The sequence below is a fragment of the Piliocolobus tephrosceles genome, chromosome 17 (genome assembly GCF_002776525.5).
Source record: "Piliocolobus tephrosceles isolate RC106 chromosome 17, ASM277652v3, whole genome shotgun sequence".
In the NCBI taxonomy this organism is placed as follows: Eukaryota; Metazoa; Chordata; class Mammalia; order Primates; family Cercopithecidae; genus Piliocolobus; species Piliocolobus tephrosceles.
Window position 1 is genome coordinate 12,038,973 of NC_045450.1, and position 22,685 is coordinate 12,061,657.

The 22,685-nt window shown below is 47.4% G+C and overlaps 1 protein-coding gene across 1 annotated transcript in view; it reads left to right on the forward strand.

Moving 5' to 3' along the window:
• SNX29 (sorting nexin 29) overlaps positions 1–22,685 on the forward strand; it is a 593,032-nt gene that overhangs the window by 69,210 nt on the left and 501,137 nt on the right. The window contains exons 5-10 of the mRNA XM_023231145.3: positions 2,679–2,859; positions 6,521–6,591; positions 8,511–8,759; positions 11,917–12,292; positions 20,869–20,987; positions 22,149–22,189. Of these exons, the coding sequence (XP_023086913.1) occupies positions 2,679–2,859; positions 6,521–6,591; positions 8,511–8,759; positions 11,917–12,292; positions 20,869–20,987; positions 22,149–22,189 (1,037 nt within the window). The remainder of the gene's footprint in view (positions 1–2,678; positions 2,860–6,520; positions 6,592–8,510; positions 8,760–11,916; positions 12,293–20,868; positions 20,988–22,148; positions 22,190–22,685) is intronic.

A 22,685-nucleotide genomic window follows, 5' to 3' on the forward strand; every position in this document is an offset into this window, starting at 1 on the left:
GCTGGGCATGGGGGTGCGTGCCTGTGTCTCAGCTACTCGGGAGGCCGAGACAGGAGGATCACTTGAGGCCAGGACGTTGAGGCGGCAGTGAGCTCCAGCCTGGGTGACAGAGGGAGAGGCCTTGTCTCAAAAATAAACAAATAATAATTAATTTAAAATGTATATAAAAAATTTAAAAATCTGTGTACATGTGGATAAAAAATGGTGCGATGTGAGGAGATACAAGTAGTTGTAGGAATTACTGTCTTATGGGTAAAAATAAACTGTCTTAGGTTTCCCATAAAGCCTTAAATCTGTTCCTATCCTCAGACTGAGTAATTCAACATGTGGAAATCTTTCCTAAGGAACTAGAAATGAGGACAATTATTTATGTATAGGGGTGTTCTTTACTGTACAGAGGGAAAGTTGGCCATGTGCTATGCCCTTAGTAGTAAGGAAATAGTTATGTTTTACTGCAAAGCCATCAAAAATCATCTTTGAAAGACTTTTAATTGTAGTAGGAAAATGTTAATGATCTAGACAAGAAAATAAATGAATCAGGATACAAAATTACACAAATAAATATGTATGCATATACACTCATACAATATGATGTGGATTTATTTATTTATTTATTTATTTATTTATTTATTTTTGAGACAGAGTCTCACTCTGTTGCCAGTCTGGAGTGTAGTGGTGTGATCTTGGCTCACTGCAACCTCTGCCTCCTGGGTTCAAGCGATTCTCCTGCCTCAGCCTCTCGAGTAGCTGGGACTACAGGCATGCACCACCACGTCCAGCTAATTTTTGTATTTTTAGTAGAGATGGGGTTTCACCGTTTTGGCCAGGATGGTCTCGATCTCTTGACCTCATGATCTGCCTGCCTGGGCCTCCCAAAGTGCTGGAATTCCAGGTGTGAGCTACCGTGCCAGCCTATTGTTTTTGTTTTGTTTTTTTGAGACGCTGGAGTACAGTGATGCGATCTCGGCTCACTGCAACCTCTGCCTCCTGGGTTCAAGTGATTCTCCTGCCTCAGTTTCCCATGTAGTTGGGATTACAGGTGCCTGCCACCATGCCTGGCTCCTTACTATATTTTTAGTAGAGATGGGATTTCATCATGTTGGCCAGGCTGGTCTCAAACCCCTGACCTCAGATGATCTGCTTGCATGGGCCTTCTGGAGTGCTGGGATTATAGGCGTGAGCCACTGTGCCCGGCCTGATGTGTTCTTTTCTTTTGGCTGCTGTAACAAATTAATACACAGTTGGTGACTTTTAAACACTGCAATTTATTCTCCCATGGTTCTGGAGGCCAGAAGTCCCAAATCAGCTTCACTGGGCTAAAGTCAAGGTGACAGCAGGACTGCTTGCTTCTGGAGGCTCCAGGGCCGAATCCGTTCCTGGCCCTTCCAGAGTCTGCTCGCTGCCCACCTTCCTTGGCTATGGCTGCCCCATGCTAGTCTTTGCTTCTCTGGTCACATCATGTCCTCCTCTTCTGCGTCAGGTTTCTCTCTGCCTGCCTCTGATGAAGATCTTGTGATTACATCAGCCTCACAGGGATGATGCAAGATAACCTCCCAATTTCCAGATCCTAACACAGTTGCAAAGACTCTTTTACTGTATAACACAATATTCAGAGAATTCTGGAGCTTAGGATGTCAGTATCTTTGAGGATTATAATTCAGCCTACAGCAAATGTTGATTTTATTATAAAAAAGAAAAGTGCAGTAAAAAAGACTGAGAATTCTTAAAAATGGCATCGTTGGTGTTTCCTGGATGCGAGGTTTTAGATTCATTCTTATTTTTGATATCCTCTTCTATATCTCCCACTTTTTAAAAATTTCATTATTGTTTTGGAGGCTGAGTCTTGCTCTGTCACCAGGCTGAAGTGCAGTGGTGCAATCTCACCTCACTGCAACCTCTGCCTCCTGGGTTTAAGTGATTCTCCTGCCTCAGCCGCCCGGTAGGTGGGATTACAGGTGTGCGCCACCACGCCCAGCTAATTTTTGCATTTTTAGTAGAGACAGGGTTTTACCGTGGTTGGCCAGGCTGGTCTCGAACTCCTAGCCTCAAGTGATCCACCACGTCAGCCTCCCAAGTGCTGGGATTACAGGCGTGAGCCACCGTTTCCAGCCTCAATTTTTGTTTTAGATTCAAGGGGTGTATGTGCAGGTTTGTTACCTGAGAACATTGTGTGATGCTGAGGTTTAGGGCACGATTGAACCCATCTCCCAGGTAGTGAACATAGTACCCGGTAGGTAGCTTTTCAGTCCATGCTCTTCTCCCTCTCTACTCTCTCTAGCAGCCCCCAGTGTCTGTTGTTTGCCATCTTTATGTCTGTGTGTACCCAGTGTTTAGCTTCCATTTATAAGTGAGAATATGCAGTATTTCATTTTCTATTTCTGTGTAATTCGCTTAGGATAATGGCCTCCAGTCATCCGTGTTGCTGCATAGGACACAATTTTATTCTTTTTCATGGCTGCGTAGCATTCCGTTGTGTAAATGTAACCACATTTTGTTTATCCAATCCACTATTGATGGGTATCTGGGTTGATTCCATGTCTTTGGTGTTATCCCCCACCTTTTCCATCCTAAGGGGATACTCTGTTACAATCTCCAACATCGCCTAGGGGCTTTGTGTGTTCCTCTCCCAATGCTCAGTACCCCAGGCTGAGTGCCAGGTGCCTGTGCCCTCTCCATAGAGCCCGTGTTCTGGTACTATGTGAAGGAGGTCCTCAACAAGCACGAGCTGCAACGCTTCTACTCCCTGCGCCACATCGCCTCAGACGTGGGCCGGGGCCGCGCCTGGCTGCGCTGTGCCCTCAACGAGCACTCCCTGGAGCGCTACCTGCACATGCTCCTGGCCGACCGCTGCAGGCTCAGGTACGTGGCCGGGATGGGACCTGGGATGGGGTGGAACAAGGGGTGAAGATCTTGGAGTCTGGAGTCAGACCACCTGGATTTTCATCCTAGTTTCCTGATCTGGGGCAAGTGGGCCTCCCTCTGACAGCTCTGGAGTGTTCTGCTGAGCTGTGGGGAAACTTGGGGGAGAATCACTGAGAGACTGCCTGTAAAGGGCTCGGCATGACACTTGAATGTGGAGAGAGCTGTTGGCTTAGGACATAGCTTGCTCTTCACTTTCTGGATTTTTTTTTTTTTTTTTAAGACAGGGTCTTGCTTTGTTGCCCGAGTTGGAGTGCAGTGGCATGAACACGGGTCATTGCAGCCTGGACTTCCCTGGCTCAAGCAATCCTCCCACCTCAGCCTCCTGAGCAGCTAGGACCATAAGCGTATGCCACCATGCCTGGCTAATTTAAATATTTTTTTTTGTAGCGATGGTGTCTCAGTGTGTTGCCCAGGCTGGTCTTGAACTCCTAGGTTCAAGTAATCTTCCCACCTCAGCCTTGCAAAGTGCTGAGGTTACAGGTGTGAGCTACCATGCCAGGCATAGAATTTTAATTTGGGATTCTTACATTCATTCAATCCCAAACTGAAAAAAACATGGAAATTTTAACTTGGAGAAGGAAGTCATTTTTTTGGTTTTTGTTTTTTGTTTGTTTGTTTTTGAGACGGAGTTTCACTCTGTTGCCCAGGCTGGAGTGCATCGATGCTGTCTGGGCTCACTGCAACCTCCGTCTCCCCAGTTCGAGCGATTCTCCTGCCTCAGCGCCTCCTGAGTAGCTGGGATTACAGGCATGTGCTACCACACCCAGCTAATTTTTTGTATTTTTAGTAGGTACGGGGTTTAATTATGTTGACCAGGCTGGTCTCAAACTCCTCACCTCAGGTGATCCGCCCACCTAGGCCTCCCAAAGCGCTGGGATTACAGGTGTGAGCCACCATGCCTGGGCGTGGCCATTACTTTTGCTCTGAGAATGGTGGACTAGACATGTTGTTTTGTGTCCTTGAGTGATACAGAGCGACACTGATGAATCCTCTTCTGGTTCCTTAAGTAACTTCTCCATCAGCAATGCCCGGATCTTCAACAGTGAAATTTCCCTGAATTCAATCAGTGGGCAGTTTGTGAGCAGTGTGGTGTGTTCCCTTGAATTTATATCTTGACCTGTGTTCCTTAGTTCAGGTCTCCTCTTCTGCTTTATCTACTGCTGTGGTCACCTCTCTACTGGTAATGTCTCAGGTCTTCTGGTATTGTGCACTGGGGCTCTTAAAAATATTCTTAAAGTTCTCTGTTTCCTGTGGCTCTTTGTTCAATTGTATGGGTCCAAAATGGGAGGACTTGGGAGCCAGGAGGACTGACACTGACGACACCTGTGTACTGCTCAGGGTCAGAGTCCGGGGAGCTGAGAACGTCTGGACCTCTGGGCATTAAACAGCTTTAGTTAAGGAAAACACACTCCTGTTTCTTTCTCTCTTTTCTTTCTTTCTTTTTTTTTTTTTTTGAGAAGAAGTCTCGTTTTTTTGCCTAGGCTGGAGTATAGTGGCGTGATCTCGGCTCACTGTAACCTCTGTCTCTCAGGTTCAAGCGATTCTCTTGCGTCAACCTCCTGAGTAGCTGAGTCGACAGGCGCACGCCACCACACCTGGCTAATTTTTTGTATTTTTAGTAGAGACGGGATTTCACTGTGTCAGCCAGGATGGTCTCGATCTCCTGACCTCGTGATCCTCCCGTCTCAGACTCCCAAAGTGCTGGGATTACAGGCGCAAGCTACTGTGTGTGGCCTACTCCTGTTTCTTGAAGTGAATTTCTGTGAAGCTCTTTCCAGCATATCATTTATGGGTAGTTCAGAGTTACATACTCAGTCTCGAAGTTGAAGTGAACAAGAAGAAGAAGTGAGTCCAGCAGGTAAGAATCACAGTTGACCTTACCTGGATCACCAGCCACTTCCCCAACCCGATGTGGGGAGAACACATTCATTTAGATGCACGAAAATGGGCTCAGATTTTTAAAGGATCATGATTTTAGGAATCAGGTGCAGTCAGAATGTCAGCTTGAGCACGTGGTTTGTACGTCTGCTAACATTTTTTGGGAAAGTATATTGGAAATGCACCTCTTCCCTCTTTCTCCTGCCTCAGCCTGCCCGGTAGGTGGGATTACAGGTGTGCACCACCACGCCCAGCTAATTTTTGCTTTTTTAGTAGAGACAGGGTTTTACCGTGTTGGCCAGGCTGGTCTCGAACTCCTAGCCTCAAGTGATCCACCACGTCAGCCTCCCAAGTGCCGGGATTACAGGCGTGAGCCACCGTTTCCAGCCTCAATTTTTATTTTAGATTCAAGGGGTACATGTGCAGGTTTGTTACCTGGGAACATTGCGTGATGTTGAGGTTTAGGGCACGATTGAACTCATCTCCCAGGTAGTGAACATAGTACCCGGTAGGTAGCTTTTCAGTCCATGCTCTTCTCCCTCTCTACTCTCTCTAGCAGCCCCCAGTGTCTGTTGTTTGCCATCTTTATGTCTGTGTGTACCCAGTGTTAGTTTCTGTTAGTTGTATTCATTCACTTCAGTGGCTAATTTTTCCAGCTCCTCACTCAACTACAGGTTGTGTAACCCTGACTTTGCTTTCGTGAAATTGACTTTTGCCTTGATTAATTTAGAATTCAGTGACCTGATGGGGAAGTTGTGGCATTGGGGATTTTTGGTTGTCATTGCTTGACAGGAAGTCAGAGAGAGCTTGGAAATTGGACTCGGGAGAACTGCTTTTAAGACAGGCCCTGTAGGCTTCCTTGACGCCCTTATCCCAATGCCGTCTAGATTTGTGGTGCATTTTTAGCCTCCTGGCCTTTTCCAAGGATAATATGGGCTTTCAGGTCTGTAACCTAGGCAGGCATTATAATATTATTATTATTATTTTGAGGTGGAGTCTCGCTCTTTCACCCAAGCTGGAGTACAGTGGTACGATCTCTGCTCACTGAGCCTCCAGGTTCAAGTGATTCTCCTGCTTCAGCCTCCTGAGTAGCTGGGATTTCAAGCATCTGCCACCGTGCCCAGCTAACTTTTTATATTTTTAATAGAGATGGGGTTTCACTATGTTGGCCAGGCTGGTCTCAAACTCTTGACCTCAAGTGATCTTCCCACCCCAGCCTCCCAAAGTGCTGGGATTACAGGCATGAGCCACCATGCCTGGCCAAGGCAGGCATTATATTAAATGCCCTGGTTGATGAAGCCATAGAGGCTCTGTAATTTCTGTCTGAAATGGTCTCTTCTTGTATTAGGCAAATCAGGCGGGCCCTGTTGGCTGGCTTGGATTTCCTGTCTGTCTCTTGGGGACATTGCTTGAGTGGAAGTCACCCACCTGACTGCTCCCTCCTACTTTGCTGCTTTATAAATACATTTACGTATAATGTCTATTTTAGTACTCCGAAGCTGGGGGTCTCGGGGGACCAGCGAGGAAGTTGTAGGATGTGTGTGTTCGATCTTCTGTTCATAAGCAGAAGCTTTAAACCAGCAGAGACCTCAGACAAATCATATCCCTCCTGGGGTGACCAGGTGCAGATCTTCCAGGGAGCCATCTAATGAAATTTCTTGGTTAATAGACACAGAGAACCACTGCTAAGAACGATTTCCTCTTCTCTTTGAATCTGCAGCACTTTTTATGAAGACTGGTCTTTTGTGATGGATGAAGAGAGGTCCAGCATGCTTCCAACCATGGCAGCGGGTAAGCCTGGCCCAGACCAGGGCGCCGTGCCTTGTGACACTTGCGAGCAGAGGGGCTGCCTTGGGGCAGATCCACAACGCCATGGAATGTTGTGATTCTTCTCTGTCCCTCAACAACTTAATGAGTCACTTGTTGCTGTCCTTCTTTTACTAGCACTGAATGTTGGTTGTTTTATTTTTATTTTTTTAAAGATAGAGCCTCACTCTGTCGCCCAGGCTGGAGTGCAGTGGTGTGATCTCGGCTCACTGCAACCTCCGCCTCCTGGGTTCAAGTCATTTTCCTGTCTCAACCTCCTGAAAAGCTGGAATTACAGGCGCCTGCCACCACGCCCAGCTAATTTTTGTATTTTAATAGAGAGAGGGTTTCACTGTGTTGGCCAGGCTGGTCTCGAACCCCTGGGCTCAAGTAATCCACTCGCCTTGGCCTCCCAAAGTGTTGGGATTGCAGGTGTAAGTCACCATGCCTGACCAGAGTGTTGGGTCTATTTATCTAGAATGTGAGACTCTGGCAGAGAAAGCGAAGATTTGAGAAGGTTTTTAGTTGGGCTTTGGAGATGTAATATACCTTGCGGGGAATTGGAGGTGGGCGACCTACCTTTGAATCCTGGCTTTACTCCTTGCTAACTGGTGACCTGGGGCAGATGCTATAAGCTTTGCTACCTTTTCTTTCCTCTCTGTGAGATGGGAATCATGCTGTCTCAGCCATCACCTTCATGGGGCTGTGAGAGAATCATGTGAGATCAGGAGCTGCACACGTGACAGTCATCATGGAGACCCTGGGTTGATGTTACTCGGTGGACTGTTACATTGTTTGCCCTTTGACTCAAAGGGTGAAAGGTGGAATCAGCTGGACTGAAGTGGGCAACTTGCTTCCTCTTTCCAAGTTCTTTGTTGCTTCATTTTTGTTTTTCCTTGAAAGTTTATACTAAGTCTCATATATTTGGGGTTATGTTAGTCCTGTCCATTGATGAGTAAAAGGATTTGACCATGATTTCTTTGTAGACCATAAGATGCCAGTGTAAGTTTCTGACCACAGTAATGATGATGATGATGTTATCAGTGCATATTTGATGGTTTATGGAACTGAGTGTCTTGTGAGTGATTGCCTTTAATACTTACAATCCTGTGAGAGAGATAATATTGTCCCCATCTTACAGATGAGGTGACTGGAGTACAGGGAGATGATAAGTTGCTGGATCAAGGTCTTTTTTTTTTTTTCTGAGATGGAGTTTCACTCTTGTTGCCCAGGCTGGAGAGCAGTGGCATGATCTTGGCTCGCCGCAACCTCTGCCTCCTGGGTTCAAGCGATTCTCCTGTGCAGCCTCCCCAGTAGCTGGGATTATAGGCATCTACCACCACACCCGACTAATTTCATATTTTTAATAGAGATGAGGTTTCTCCATGTTGGTCAGGCTGGTCTTGAACTCCTGACCTCAGGTGATCCACCTGTCTTGGCCTGCCAAAGTGCTGGGATTACAGGGATGAGCCACTGTACCCGGCCTGGACCAAGGTCTTGTAGCTAGTAGGTGACAGTGCTGGAATTGACCCCCAGGCAGTCTGATCCCAGAACTTGTGCCTTCACCTCCTCCTGGTTGACTTCTTATTTGTATTTATCTTCCTGCCTGTTAGGGAGAGAATGTGGCATGACTCATCTCCCATGATAACGGATGTCTGCTGACCCCAGCTTCATGGGAGGTGTTTTTTTTTTTTTTTTGAGACAGGGTCTTACTCTGTCACCCAGGCTGGAGTGCAGTGGCACGATCTCAGCTCCCTACCACCTCTGCGTGGGAGATATTTTTATACCTATTTAAGATCAGCGTGTCTCCTCTTCTGTACTCTGTTGTCTGCAGCTGTCTTCTCTTGTTGGTGGTATGACTGCCCATCAGCAAGCACTCCAGACTTCTCCCTTTTTTTGGGCAGGTCTGAACTCCATACTCTTTGCGATTAACATCGACAACAAGGATTTGAACGGGCAGAGTAAGTTTGCTCCCACCGTTTCAGACCTCTTAAAGGAGTCAACGCAGAATGTGACCTCCTTGCTGAAGGAGTCCACGCAAGGAGTGAGCAGCCTGTTCAGGGAGATCACAGCCTCCTCTGCCGTCTCCATCCTCATCAAACCTGAACAGGAGACCGACCCCTTGCCTGTCATGTCCAGGAATGTCAGTGCTGGTGAGTGGGAATGGGTGCTCGAGGCGGAGCAGAGGGAAGCAGAATGTGGCTGATGACGTGGACATACCTCATCATCTGAAAGTCATTCCAAAGGGAATAGAGTCCAGTACACTTGTTTTCCATTTGTGTTTCTGTTTCTCATTCTCATTCACTCTGAAAGGGCTCTGATGGCCTTATCTAGATGCGAGAATTGCCGGGTGGAAAAATGAGCAGCTCAACCATAGCAAACGGAAAGTGAGGGTGTGAGAGACACCGGGAGCCAGATGACATTGATCTTCATTCATTCATTCCTTTATTTGTTCCTTCATCATATTCTGTGTGCTAGGCAGTGAGCTGAATAGGAAGGACAGATTGCCAGCAGGTAGCCTGCAGTCTCCTTTGGGATGCGTGTGGGTGGATAGTTCATGACAAAATATATAATTTATGATCCTTAGGATAAAAGGGATGAAAGCCAAGCATAGGCTGCTATGGGGAACATCTGCTGTTGGGCTTGCCTCTGATTGGGGATGGCATTTAAGTACAGGCCTCAGGAAAGACAGGAGTTGTCAGCTTTGACTCTAAGGAGTCTGGGGGAGGCAGAAGATAGTTGGTTCAGGCTGGGCTTGGTGGCTCATGCCTGTAATCCTAGCACTTTGGGAGGCCAAGGCAGGAGGATCGCTTGAGTTCAAGGGTCCTAGACCAGCCTGGGCAATGTGGTGAGACCCTGTCTCAATTTTTAAACTTTTTTTTGTTTTTTTTTTTTGAGACAGTCTCACTCTATTGCCCAGGTTGGAGTGCAGGGGCATGATCTCAGCTCACTGCAACCTTCACCTCCCGGATTCATGTTAATTCTCCTGCCTCAACCTCCTGAGCAGATGGGACTACAGGCGTGTGCCAACATGGCTGGCTGGCTTCTTTTTATATTTTTAGCAGAGATGGGGTTTCCCATGTTGGCCAGGCTGATCTTGAACTCCTAATCTCAGGTGATCTGCCTGCCCTGCCCTCTCAAAATGCTGGGATTACAGGCATGAGCCACTGTGCCCAGCCTGTTTTTAAAAAAATTTAATTAAAAAAATTGAATAAAAAAAGTTGATTAAGATTAATTTGGTGATAAGTTTTCAATACCCTTTGATTCCTTTGGGACGTTAAGATGTTACTACAGCAAAATTGGAAATTTTGTTGTAGTATGTATGTGTATATATGTAGAGACAGGGTCTTGCTATGTCACCCAGGCTGGTCTTGAACTCCCGGCCTCAAGTGATCCTCCTGCCTTGGCCTCCCAAAGTGCTAGGATTACAGGTATGAGCCACTGCGCCTGGTTGAAATTGGAAATTTTGGGCTTAAGTACTTAGTCTCAGTATCCTCAGATCTCTTAAACAAGGCAGTAACTGGGGCCATCCCTTTGGAATTACTGATGGTGAAAGTGCAGAATCCCATGGTATGTTTGGTATACAGTGGCCTTGTTTGTCTTGCCCTGTGCTTCTCCAGCAGAGACCCTGCATGAACAGTGTAGGAGATAGGGCTGTTGATGGCTTCATGTAACAAAGACACTGAAATTTCTACACCCACAGGAGTAGCAGTCCCACCCATTTTTGAAACTCTGCTTTTGAGGTAATCTCGAAGTTGTGCTATACCAGTGAGGCCTCACTGCATCACACATTGGTTTAGACGGATTAGGTTTTTGGAATTGGCTCAAAGTGTCTTACATCCAAGTGTGATGATTAAAATGGGGGCACAAAGAGTCTTCTCTGAGTGGTGGTCACTAAGGCAGGCTTGATTTCTTTTTCAGTTAGCGTTTGCTATATAACAAGTGATTAAAAAATGTAGGGACTTAAAACCACCACAGTTCGTTCCTTTTTTAGTTGGGTTGGCATGGTGGCTCTTCCGCTGGATTCCTTGGGCTCACTCATAGGTGCTGGTGGTTAGACTGGAAGATCCAAGATGGCCCCATCCACATGTCTGGAATCAGTGCTGGGGCGGCTCAGGTTGTGCTCATGGTCTCTCATCCTCCAGTCGGCTGAACTGGCTTTTTTGTGTATGGGGTCAGGACTTCTGTCCGGGAGAGCAAAGGCAAAGCTGTGAGACCTGTTAACACCTAGCTACTAGAACTCACACAGTGTTATTCCTGCCACTTTTTTTTTTTTTTTTGAGACAGAGGCTTGTTCTGTCACCCAGACTGGAATGCAAAGGTGCAATCTCAGCTCACCACACCCAGCTGATTTTTTTTTTTTTTTTGTATTTTTAGTAGAGATGGGGTTTCACCATGTTTGCCAGGTTGGTCTTGAACTCCTGACCTCAGGTGATCCACTCACCTTCACCTCCAAAGTGCTGAGATTACAGGCGTGAGCCACTGCGCCCGGCCCTTTCTGCCACATTCTCTTGGTAAAGGCAGGGCATGGTGGCTCATGCCTATAATCCCAGCAATTTAGGAGGCTGAGGCCAGAAGTTTTGAGACCAGCCTGGGCAGCACAGCAAGACCTCATCTTAAAAAAAATAAAATAAAATTAGCTAGGTGTTGTGGCATGCACCTGTAGTCCCAGCTACTCAGGAGGCTGAGGCTGGAGGATTGTTTGATCCCAGGAATTGGACGTTACAGTGAGCTATGATTGCGCCATTGTACTCCAGCCTGGGCAACAGAGCGAGATGCTCCAACTCTTAAAAAAAAAAAAAAAAAAAAAAAAGCAGAGCACTACGCCAGCCAGATTCAAGAGAGTACAGAAATAGACATCACCTCTGGCTGGAAGGAGCCACAAAGCCCCATTGCAAAGGGGCATTGCACAGGAATGGCAGGAATTTGAGGCTGTTCAACTCTTGACTACACCCCCTAGCTGGTTTTCCTGGTCTCATCTATGGCTATGAGAATATTTTCCAAAGAGAAGCATTGAAGATCATTTTGGTAATGGTAGCATCCTTCGCATCAAAGTGACTGCTTAGAAGGAACAGTTTCAATGTGGGCTCTGTGGTGTGTTTATTTAAATCAGAGGTAGAGGGCTGTATCCATTCTGCTCAATCTTCTGTACGCAGGTTTTCATTGAAGATTTTAAGAAGTCTGAATTAATGTTACAGTGGATTTCTCAGTAGAATAGTATTTTCTATAACCTGGAGGTGAATTGGTTCCATCATCCTTTTGTCTTGCCTACTTTTGCTTATACCATATCTTTTTTTTTTCTTTTGCCAGATGCCAAATGCAAAAAGGAGCGAAAGAAGAAAAAGAAAGTGACCAACATTATCTCATTTGATGATGAGGAGGATGAGCAGAACTCTGGGGACGTTTTTAAAAAGACATCTGGGGCAGGAGAGAGCTCGGAGGACAACTCCGACCGCTCCTCTGTAAATATCATATCAGCCTTTGAAAGCCCCTTTGGGCCAAATTCCAATGGAAGCCAGAGCAGCAACTCATGGAAAATTGATTCCCTGTCTTTGAATGGGGAGTTTGGGTACCAGAAGCTTGATGTGAAAAGCATCGATGATGAAGATGTGGATGAAAACGAAGATGACGCGTATGGAAACTCATCGGAAAGGAAGCACAGGGGCCACGCGGAGTCACCTGAAAAGTAAGTTCCCGTCACACTTCTTTGTGTGTGTGTGTGTGTGTGTAAGATGGAGTCTCACCGTCCCCTAGGCTGAAGTGCTGTGGCATGATGTCAGCTCACTGCAACCTGCACCTCCCAGGTTCAAGCTATTCTCCCGCCTCAGCCTTCCGAGTAGCTGGGATTACAGGCGCATATCACCACACCCAGCTAATTTTTCTGTTTTTAGTAGAGATGGGGTTTCACCACATTGACCAGGCTGGTCTCAAACTCTTGACCTCAAGTGATCCGCCTGCCTTGGCCTCCCAAAGTGCTAGGTTTATAGGCGTGAGCCACCATGCCCAGCCTCCCCTTGTGCTTTTAATGAGGGGTTTAAGTTCACCGTTTCTCTTTCTATAATATTAGGTGAAATACGAAGGCCAAGTTTTATATTTGCCCAGGGCATCATTCATTCTTCTGGTGTTGATTTAGGAGTGTTGTTTGGAAGGAGTGTTATTTGCTGTTTCCCTGAGAACTGAAAGAGGGGAAGGGAGTACATTTGAGGGCACTTAATACAAAGTTAATGTCAGAATGTGTGCCTTGAAATTCTTGCTTTATACATACATCTGTCATTTTCACTTCCCAGGGTTCACAGGGTTTCACAGTCTGATGAGACTGTGCCTATTCTTATTTTTTATTTTTACTCTGGATTTTCCTTGCAGCTGACTTGCCACTAGCGCAGGAAGCTCAGGACGAAGGCAGGGTTAGGAGAATAGTTGTGGTATGGTGACTTCGGTGTTTATCTGCAGGGGTGTGAATAGCAGTAACTTGCCTGTACCTGCTGCCTTAACCATGGAGTTGGCCAGGCACAGTGGCTCACACCTGTAATCCCAGCCCTCTGGGACACCAAGGTGGGTGGATCACCTGAGGTCAGGAGTTCGAGACCAGCCTGACTAACATGGTGAAACCCCTTCTCTACTAAAAAAAATACAAAATTAGCCTGGCATGATGGTGCATGCCTGTAACTCCAGATACTTAGGATGCTGAGGCAGGAGAATTGCTTGAACATGGGAGGCGGAGCCAAGATGACACCACTGCACTCTAGCCTGGGCAACAAGAGAGAAAGTCCTTCTCAAATAAAGAAAACCCAAAATACCCCAAATAAGCTAGTTACCTCTTAGGCTTTGTAGCGCCCAGTGCCCTCCTAATCATGACTACTGCAAAATCCAGTTCCTTAAAGTGTAAAATGAGGCCAGGTGCAGTGGTTCATGCCTGTAATCCCAGCACTTTGGGAGGATGAGGTGGGAGTACTGCTTAAGGCCAAGAGTTTGAGAGCAGCCTGGGCAAAACAGCAAGACTCCATCTCTACAAAAAATAAAAAGTGTAAAATGAACGTACAGAAATGTATCTTTCTATCTGACCTACATCTTACAGTATTGTTTAGGCTGCAGTATACCTTTAGCCCTAAGATTTTCATTTTCATGTTGTTTTAATATTAGGGTTTTTTTTTTTTTTTTTTTTCTGATGAGACTGTGCCTATTATAGTTTTGTATTTTTACTCTAGTCCTCATCCACATGGATACTTGCACTAATAGTGTTACCTTATTGATCATCTGAGATATGCCAGATGCTGCAGGTGATTTGTACACTGTATTGTAAGACTTCTAGCAACCCTGTGAGGTTCATGGGCATATCACCCCCATTTTACAGATAGAAGAACAGGATTCCATAGAGAGGCAAGATTTGTCAAAACCATTGGCAAAGTTGAGATTTGGATTCAGATATGCTGTAATCCAAAGCTTATACTGTCAATTTTTTTTTTTTTTTTTTTTTGAGATGGGTCTTGCTCTGTCACACAGGCTGGAGCACAGTGGCTCCATCTTGGGTCACTGCAACCTCTGCTTCCAGGGTTCAAGTGTTTCTCCTGCCTCAGCCTCCCAAGTAGCTGGGATTACAGGTGCCCGCCACTATGCCCAGCTAATTTTTGTATTTTTAGTAGAGACGGGGTTTCACCATGTTGGCCAGGCTGATCTCAAACTCCTGACCTCATGATCTGCCCGGTTCGGCCTCCCAAAGTGCTGGGATTGTAGGTGTGAGCCACTGCGCCTGGCTCTTCTGTCACATGTTTTTCATATTTCTACATAGTTATGAATACTGATTTGTTGATGTGATGATTAATTTTGTGTGTCAGTTTAACTGGGCCATGGGGTGCCCAGATTGAACATTACTTCTGCTCAACATTCAGTCAGCTCAACATGTTATGACTTGTGAAGTGTTTCCCCTTTTGTTGGGTATTTAGGTTGATGGTTTCTGTTTTTGCTTTTTGTTATCAGCCTATCTTTTGTTTGCAGCCTATCTCAAATGAATATTTTCACACGCAAGATTTTTTCCTACGACTGAACTCTTTGTTAGGGCACCTTTTCAGCAGCCTTGTTCTTGCTCATAGGATATGAGTGTTTTTGTATCTGGCATCCAAGTCGTGTGACCTGCTGTGTTATTCAGGGCTCTCCAGAGAGGCAGAACCAATGGGGCGGGACTGAGCAGGGGGCATTCCGTATGTGGATGTGTATAGTTCCTTCTCTGTCCTGCTCTGTTTTTGCCTCATTTTCTATGTCTGTCTCTACCTCTAACTCCGTCTCTATCTATCTCTGTTTCTGTCTGTCTCTGTTTCCTGTCTGTTTGTTTGTTTTGTTTTGTTTTTGAGATAGATTCTTGCTTTGTTACCCAGGCTGGGGTAGAGTGGCATGGTCTTGGCTCACTGCAACCTCTGCCTGCGGGGTTTAAGTAATTCTTGTGCCTCAGCCTCTCAAGTAGCTGGGATTACAGGTACCCACCACGCTCTGCTAACTTTTGTGTTTTTAGTAGAGATGGGGTTTCGTCCTGTTGTCCAGGCCGGACTCAAACTCCTGACCTTGTGATCCACCTGTCTTGGCCTCCCAGAGTGCTGGGATTACAGGCATGAGCAACCGCGCCCAGTCTTCTCTCGATTTATTTTAAGGAATTGGCTCATGTGATTGTGGGGCTGGGAAGTCCAAAATCCACAGGGTAGGCATGTGGACTGGAGACACAGGGAAGAGTTGCAGTTCAGGTCCAGAGGCAATCTGCTGGTGGAATTTCTTCTTCTTCTGGAAGGTCCATCTTTTTCCTATTGAGGCCTTGCACTGCTTGTACGAAGCCTGCCCACATTATGCAGCGTAATCTGGTTAACCCAAAATCTACTGATTTAAAATGTTAATCTCATCCAAAAAATACCCTTATAGAAACATCTAGAATAATGTTTTACGAAATGTCTGGGTATTGTGGCCCAGCCAAATTGACACATACAATTAACCCTCGCAAGTGCCTTTATTCTTTTTTTTTTAGAACAGTCTTGCTTCACGGCCCCAGCTGTAGTGCAGTGGCGTGATCTTCGTTCACTGCAACCTCCGTCTCCCGGGTTCAAGCGATTCTCCTGCCTCAGCCTCCAGAGTAGGTGGGACTACAGGAGTGCACCACTGCGCCCGGCTAATTTTTGTATTTTTAGTAGATATGGGGTTTCACCATGTTGGCCAGGCTGGTATTGAACTCCTGAGCTCAAGTGATTCACCTGCTTCAGCCTCCCAAAGTGCTGGGATTGCAGGCGTGAGCCTCTGCACCTGGCCACGTGCCTTTACTTTGTAATCTGGGCCTTTGAGGAGAGGCTGCTTGCTGATGCCACTGAGTGTAGCCACATGGGTGAGGCTGGTGTGTGAGCCAAGGCAGCCCCCAGCATTGTGATGTGTAAATGCCCAACTCAGTGCAGTGTGACCTTCACTTGGCCTGGGCTCTCCGAAGCCAGAGGGCCTCCTGCAGACTCCGGACAGCTCTCCCTGGGATTAAGAGGGATCTTGATTGACCCCTCCACCGAGCAGCCTGGGGAAGACACAGCGGAGTGATGGGATGGCCTCCTGAGTAATGCTTTGATTTTGATTCTAAGCTGGTGTTCACAGGGAAGGTCAAGGGGGCTGGTGCACAGCAGATGTGTGAGGGGAATGTGGCCAGACCGGAAGAAGCTCACTGTGGATTGCCAAAGCCTCTGGCAGAGTCTGCTGCCCTGTTGTCTTTAAGATCCTCTGTTGGTCAAAGTTAGGCTTACTCCTGGGTTTACTGGTCATTAAACCACTTCTTTGATGTCTGAAGAAGTCTTGTTTCTTCTGCCTCAGTATTCATCTCAAGTATTAGCTTTGCTTTTTGTATATTTCTTTAAAAGGGATAGTATTTTTATTACAGTCAGGGTTTGTCGTTTTGTTCTTTGTTTTTTTTTGTTTTGTTTTGTTTTTTGTGTGTCTTTTTTTTGTTTTTTTTTGAGACAGGTCTTGCTGTGTCATCCAGGCTAGAGTGCAGTGGACTGATCACAGCTCATTAAGCCTTGAACTCCTAGTGTCAAGTGATCTCCCTACCTCAGCCTCCTGAGTAGCTAGGACTATAGGTGCATGCCACCAGGCGCAGCTGATTGTTTTTATAGAAATGGGGTCTCAAGGCATTGCCCAGGTTGGTGTTGACTTCCTGGCCTCAAGTGATCCTCCCATGTTGGCCTCCCAAAGTGTTGGGATTATAGGCATGGGCCACTGCGCCAGGCCCAGACAGGGCTTTTTAAATCACTTTATTTGTGTTCTCTGATACCGGTAGGGAAGTAGGGGGAAACATAATTCAGAAAGGACTACAAACATATGTGGCGTCTCGCTATTCTGCATCTCACTAGCAGTTAAGCAAATGCGAAGTGAAACAAGGCCGCATATTTTGCCCATCGTATTTGCTGAGACCTTGGGTTGGCACCCTGGTGGAAGGGAAAGATCTTGCTGTCAGTGGGTCCTCAGTTCCAGGCACATCCCATGGCATCCACTTAGTGTCTGTGGGATGAATGAGGCTGCAGGGGTGGTGCACAGGGGCTGCCCTCAAAGACAGCTGGAAGCAGTTGATAGCCTTGGGGGAAAGCGGTTTGACAGATTGGCGTGAACTTAAGGATGTTTATTCCACTTGATTTAGCAGTCCAAGTGCGAGAAGCTACCCGGAGAACATACCCTCGATTCAGGAAAAAGTTGCTGCATCTAGATACCAAAGTCCTTATTCAGAAAAGCAGAACACCGGAGTTGACCTAAATGTGCAGCCACAGGGGGACAGTTAACAGCAGAAGATTTTGTAGTTTAAGCCTTGACGTCTTGACGTTTGGAATCTCAAACATCTCAAATGATGTTTAAGAGTATCTAGTGTTACGAAGATGAGCTAATGAGTGTATTATATATATGTATGTATATATATATATATTTTGTTTGTTTGTTGGTTTTTTTTTTGAGATGGATTCTCGCTCTGTCACTCAGGCTGGAGTACAGTGGCACAATCTTGGCTCGCTGCAATCCCTGCCTCCTGGGTTCAAGCGATTCTACTGCCTCAGCCTCCCAAGTAGCTGGGATTACAGGTGCCCACCACCACACCCGGTTAATTTTTCTGTATTTTTAGTAGAGATGGGGTTTCACCATGTTGGCCAGGTTGGTCTCAAACTCCTGACTTCAGGTGATCCACTCGCCTTAGCCTCCCAAAGTGTTGCGATTATAGGTGTTAGCCACAGCGCCTGGAGTGTTTTTTGTTTTTTGTTTTTTTGAGACAGGGTCTTGCTCTGTGGCCCAGGCTGGAGGCAGTGGAATGATCTTGGCTCACTGCAGCCCTTGACCTCCCAGGCTCAAGGGATCCTCCCACCTCAGCCGCTCCAGTACCTGGATCTACAGGTGTGCAACACCATACCTGGCTAATTTTTAAATTTTTTGTAAAGACAGGGCTCGAACTCCCGGGCTCAAGTGATCCTTCTGCCTCGGCCTCCCAAAATACCGGGATTACAAGTGTGAGCCACTGGCCTGACCAGCAATCTTTAATGTAACTCATTTTGAGGTGGTGGTCCTTGGGGCTCACCTCTTGGGTTTAGAACCTCATCCTCTTGGGGCCTGGCTTCGCCTTGTACTTGGATATGTTGCGGGAAGGGGTCAAGAATTATCTTAGAAACCAGCAGAACGTCGCACCTGCCCGGAAGCAGTGGAGTGGCTGAGACAGGTCTGGCTGCTTTTGCTGCCTTCTCCTGAAAGGGCGCCCCGACCACCTCTGGGTGCCTGCCCTGTGGTCACCAGTGGCCGGGTCAGAGCCTCAGGAGGGCACCTCTTGACAGATTCCAGAGGCACAGCCAAGTTCACCTGGTTCTCTGCCCAGGTTGGGCGTGCTGCCAGGACACCGGCGGGAGTGGCTCTTCTTTTGCCCCCATCCTGCTGTCTGAAAGCCTCATTGTGTTACGGGCATGGCTGAATGATCCGTCTTGCAAAATTCTGCTGGATTATTTACTCCTGCGCTTCTCGCTCTGTGCCAGATGTATGGCCAAAAGCTAGAGAGGGCTGAAAGGAGACTTCTACCTGACAAGCCTCTAAAATAGGAGCTGGCAAACCATGCCTGCAGGCCAAATCCGCCCCCAAGCAGTGAATGGCTGTTTCGTTTTTAAAGAGTTGTTAAGAGACACCAACAAAGAAGAGTATGTCACAAAGCCTGAAATATGTACTCTGTGGTCTATTACAGAAAATATTTGTGGATTTTAGAGTAACTCTAAAATAAACTGTATAAGTTATGTCACTTGTGGGCAGCAGACGAGAGACTCAGTGCACTTGAATTTGGAAGACCTGGGCTCCAGTCCCACAGCCTTGGTTCTGTTGCTTAGGGCTGATAGCCTTGGACAAGCCACACATTCTTTCTTCTTTTGCTTCCCTTCCCTTTGTTGGCCCCTCCCTCCCCACTTTCCTTCCTTTCTTAAGTAGATATGATTATGATCTGCTTTGGTCTTCTTTATCTACTGAGATACAAAATGATGTTTAAACCTTATAGTGCGGGCTGGGTGCGGTGGCTCACGCCTGTAATCCCAGCACTGTGGGAGGCTGAGGTGGGTGGATCACGAGGTCAGGAGATCGAGACCATCCTGGCTAACACGGTGAAACCCTGTCTCTACTCAAAATACAAAAAATTAGCTGGGCTTGGTGGTGGGCGCCTGTAGTCCCAGCTACTCGGGAGGCTGAGGCAGGAGAATGGCATGAACCCGGGAGGCGGAGCTTGCAGTGAGCTGAGATTGCGCCCCTGCACTCCAGCCTGGGTGACAGGCTTTTTTTTCAAAAAAAAAAAAAAGCTTACAGTGTAACTGGCTCTCTGCCTCCATGGACTCTGCATCCATGGGTTCTGCCTCTATGGTTTCAACCAACTGTGGATCAAAAATATTACCCCAAAAAAACCCAATAAAAATAATACAGATAAAAATACAGTGTAACAACTATTTACATAGCATTTGGATTTTATTAGGTATCGTAAGCAATCTAGTGATGACGTAAAGTACATATGTGGGGGGATGTGCTTATGCAAATACAACACCATTTTACATCGGGGACCTCAGGCTAGGCGAGGTGGCTTATGCCTGTCATCCAAGCACTTGGGGAGGCTGAGGCAGGAGGATCGCTTCAGGCTAGGATTTTGAGACCAGCCTGGACAACATAGCGAAACCCTGTCTTCACAAGAAACCAAAACAAACAAAAAATTAGTCGGGTATGGTGGCTCACGCCTGTAGTCCAGACTCCTTGGGAGGCTGAGGCAGGAGGCTCTGTCGAATTCCAAGAGCTCAAGGGTGCAGTGAACTGTGATTGTGCCACTGTCCTCCAGCATGGGCAACAGAGCAAGACCCTGACTCTAAAAACAAACAAGAGACTGAGCATCCTCAGATTTGCAGGGGGTTTTAATTTGCAGGGGTTTTTGAAACGGTTGATACAGATGGAGTGCAGACACTGGGTGACGACTGTACTGCAAAAATACCTCCAGGTATTCATTAACATTTCTTGACTGCTCAGAGGCAGGGGCCATTACTCCCAAACAAACCCTACCACACCGCCTGGTGTTACGAAGATGGCACGCATTAGAGTTTTGTACTTTGTGGGTAAGGTGACAATATAACAGATGATATGAGCCTGGTTAATAGTTGAGCCGACCCCCTTTCTTGGAAGGGACCCAGACGTGACTGGTCTGATTTTACCCATGAGGGGCTCAGAAGCAGCGAGACAGAGCAGCACTAGCCCCAGCTCCGGTGACTGCTGTCATTTCGGAACCTGGAGCAGATGGCCTGTGATGCATGTGCTGTCCCCTCCCCCAAGTCTCTGTTCCTTCTTTTGGGAAGGAACAGAGCTTGGGCCAGCTCCCTCCTCAAGCCCTGCTTCTTCCAGGCAGCCTTGCATGACCTTCCTCTACGATGTGAGCTGCCATTTCCAGCTTTTTGCAGGGTTATTTGATTCATGTTCATGCTCCCCAGCAGACTGCAAGCTCCTTGAGGGCAGGATCAACACTGTTTACTGGCTTTTTTGCTGCCAATAGGGAGCACAGTGCCTGGCATAGAATAGGTGCTCAATAAACACTGGTTGAGAGAACAAATGCAAAAGGTCTGGATCTGGACTCCACGCTCCTCCCAGCCCACACCTCCTTCTGTTCTCAGCCCTGCGTGGCCTGGTTAGTTCTCAAGAGGGCGATGTGGATGCTCGTTGGTGAATCATGAGGCCTCTGGGCTCTTTGGCCTGTCCTGCATCTGTGTTCTTTCACCTTAGGCCACTGGATGGGAACACCTGCCTCTCCCAGATGCACAGCTGGGCTCCGCTGAAGGTGCTGCACAATGACTCGGACATCCTCTTTCCTGTCAGCGGCGTGGGCTCCTATAGCCCAGCAGGTGGGTGTCTCCTGATGACTCTTTTCCTCCAATAAGAGCTTTGGCTTCGAGAAGCAGCAGGAATATCTGAGTTCCCTGGACAGGTAGGAATGGGAGCTGGGAGGCACAGGAGCGGGGTGAGGATGGGGTTCAGGGCCACGTGGGGCTCATTGAGATGCAGAAGTGAGCGAGGGCTTGGCTTCTCTACCTGAACCTGGGTATCCTGAGGTGCTCCGGTGGAGTAAGTGTTGGGCTGAACAGGCTGGCAAGTCACCAGGGCCCTCAGGCCCGTTTTTCTCCCTTACCAGTGGCTCGTTGAACTTGGTCGTTTAAAAACTGACCGCAAACAGTGACCATGATTTTACCTCTTTGGAGATGCAGGAAGGTAACTGAACCCCTGTCTGTAAAGGCCCTGCTACCCTGTGCAGAAAAGTGCTTGGGGATCAGGAAGTAGCTTGGTTAAAAGCTGTTTCTGGGCCAGGTGCGATGTCTCATGCCTGTAATCCCAGCAATTTGTGAAGCTGAGGTGGATGGATCACCTGAGGTCAGGAGTTTGAGACCAGCCTGGCCAACATGGTGAAGCCCCGTCTCTACTAAAAATACAAAAATTAGCCGGGTGTGGTGGTGTGTGTCTGTAGTCCAAGATACTCAGGAGGCTGAGGCAGGAAGATCGCCTGAACCCGGGAGGTGGAGATTGCAGTGAGCCGAGATCATGGCACTGTCCTCCACCCTGGGTGACAGAGTGAGACTCCATCTCAAAATAAATAAACAAAACGTCTGTGGTGTGGGTCAGCGTTTTCCTACCGTTCCACACGGTTGAGCACGTGCCCATGTAGTTTGTTATTGCTTTCTTCAGCGCAGGTCATGGGGATGACGTGGTCGATCCCAGCTGGCCCGTGGGGTGCAGTGTAGTGCAGCTGGCACAGCGTCTGGCTCAGAGAAGTGCCCAGTTGCTGTCTCTGCCCCCAGAGCACCGCTGGGTCAGAGAAGGCTTGGCCCAACCCACTTAAGCACCTCCTCGTTTTCCTAGGAAGTGAATGTCCCTTGTCTGGGCCCAGATTTAGGAAATTATGACTGGAGCCCACCAATCACTCAGGAAGCTGTTGAAATTCTGAACTGGGCTGTAGACTCTTCCTGTCACTTGTCAGGGAGGAGAAACCTACTCAAACTAGTCAAGCACAGAAGCAGGGCGGGGACAGTCACTGGCAGCAGGGCAGGGGCCAGTCAGATGCAGCACCAGCTCTAGAAAGTTCTGTAAGCCTGAGTGCTTTACTGCTCCGAGCGTCAGCACTCCTGGCTGTTAAATGAGGCCGAATGCTTCCTGTCTGTCAGTTACTGTGTCTTCATCTGGAAAATGGGGATGACAGTGACAATGAGAGCCAGCATTTGCAAAGCCGAAGGCGTCCTGCACTGCGATGTGGCTGGACCTGAGGAACTCTGTGCTCTGGACCACAGTCCTGTGAGACTGGGGGTGTGATTATATCAGCTCCCTTTGAGATCCACGGTGAAGGTGCCCTGAGTTCATCTGGGGAAAGTGCCACCCCTGGGGAGAGCTTCGTGGACATCTTATATGTGGCCCGGGAGCTGGGGCGTTGGCATGGAGGGGCCTTTCTTGACTTGGTGGGGTGCTGTCATCTTTCTCATGTGGCCTCCCTCCACTTCCTGATGGAGGTCTGCCCATCTCCTCTTTTCCTAGTCCATCTTTTTTTTTTTTTTTTT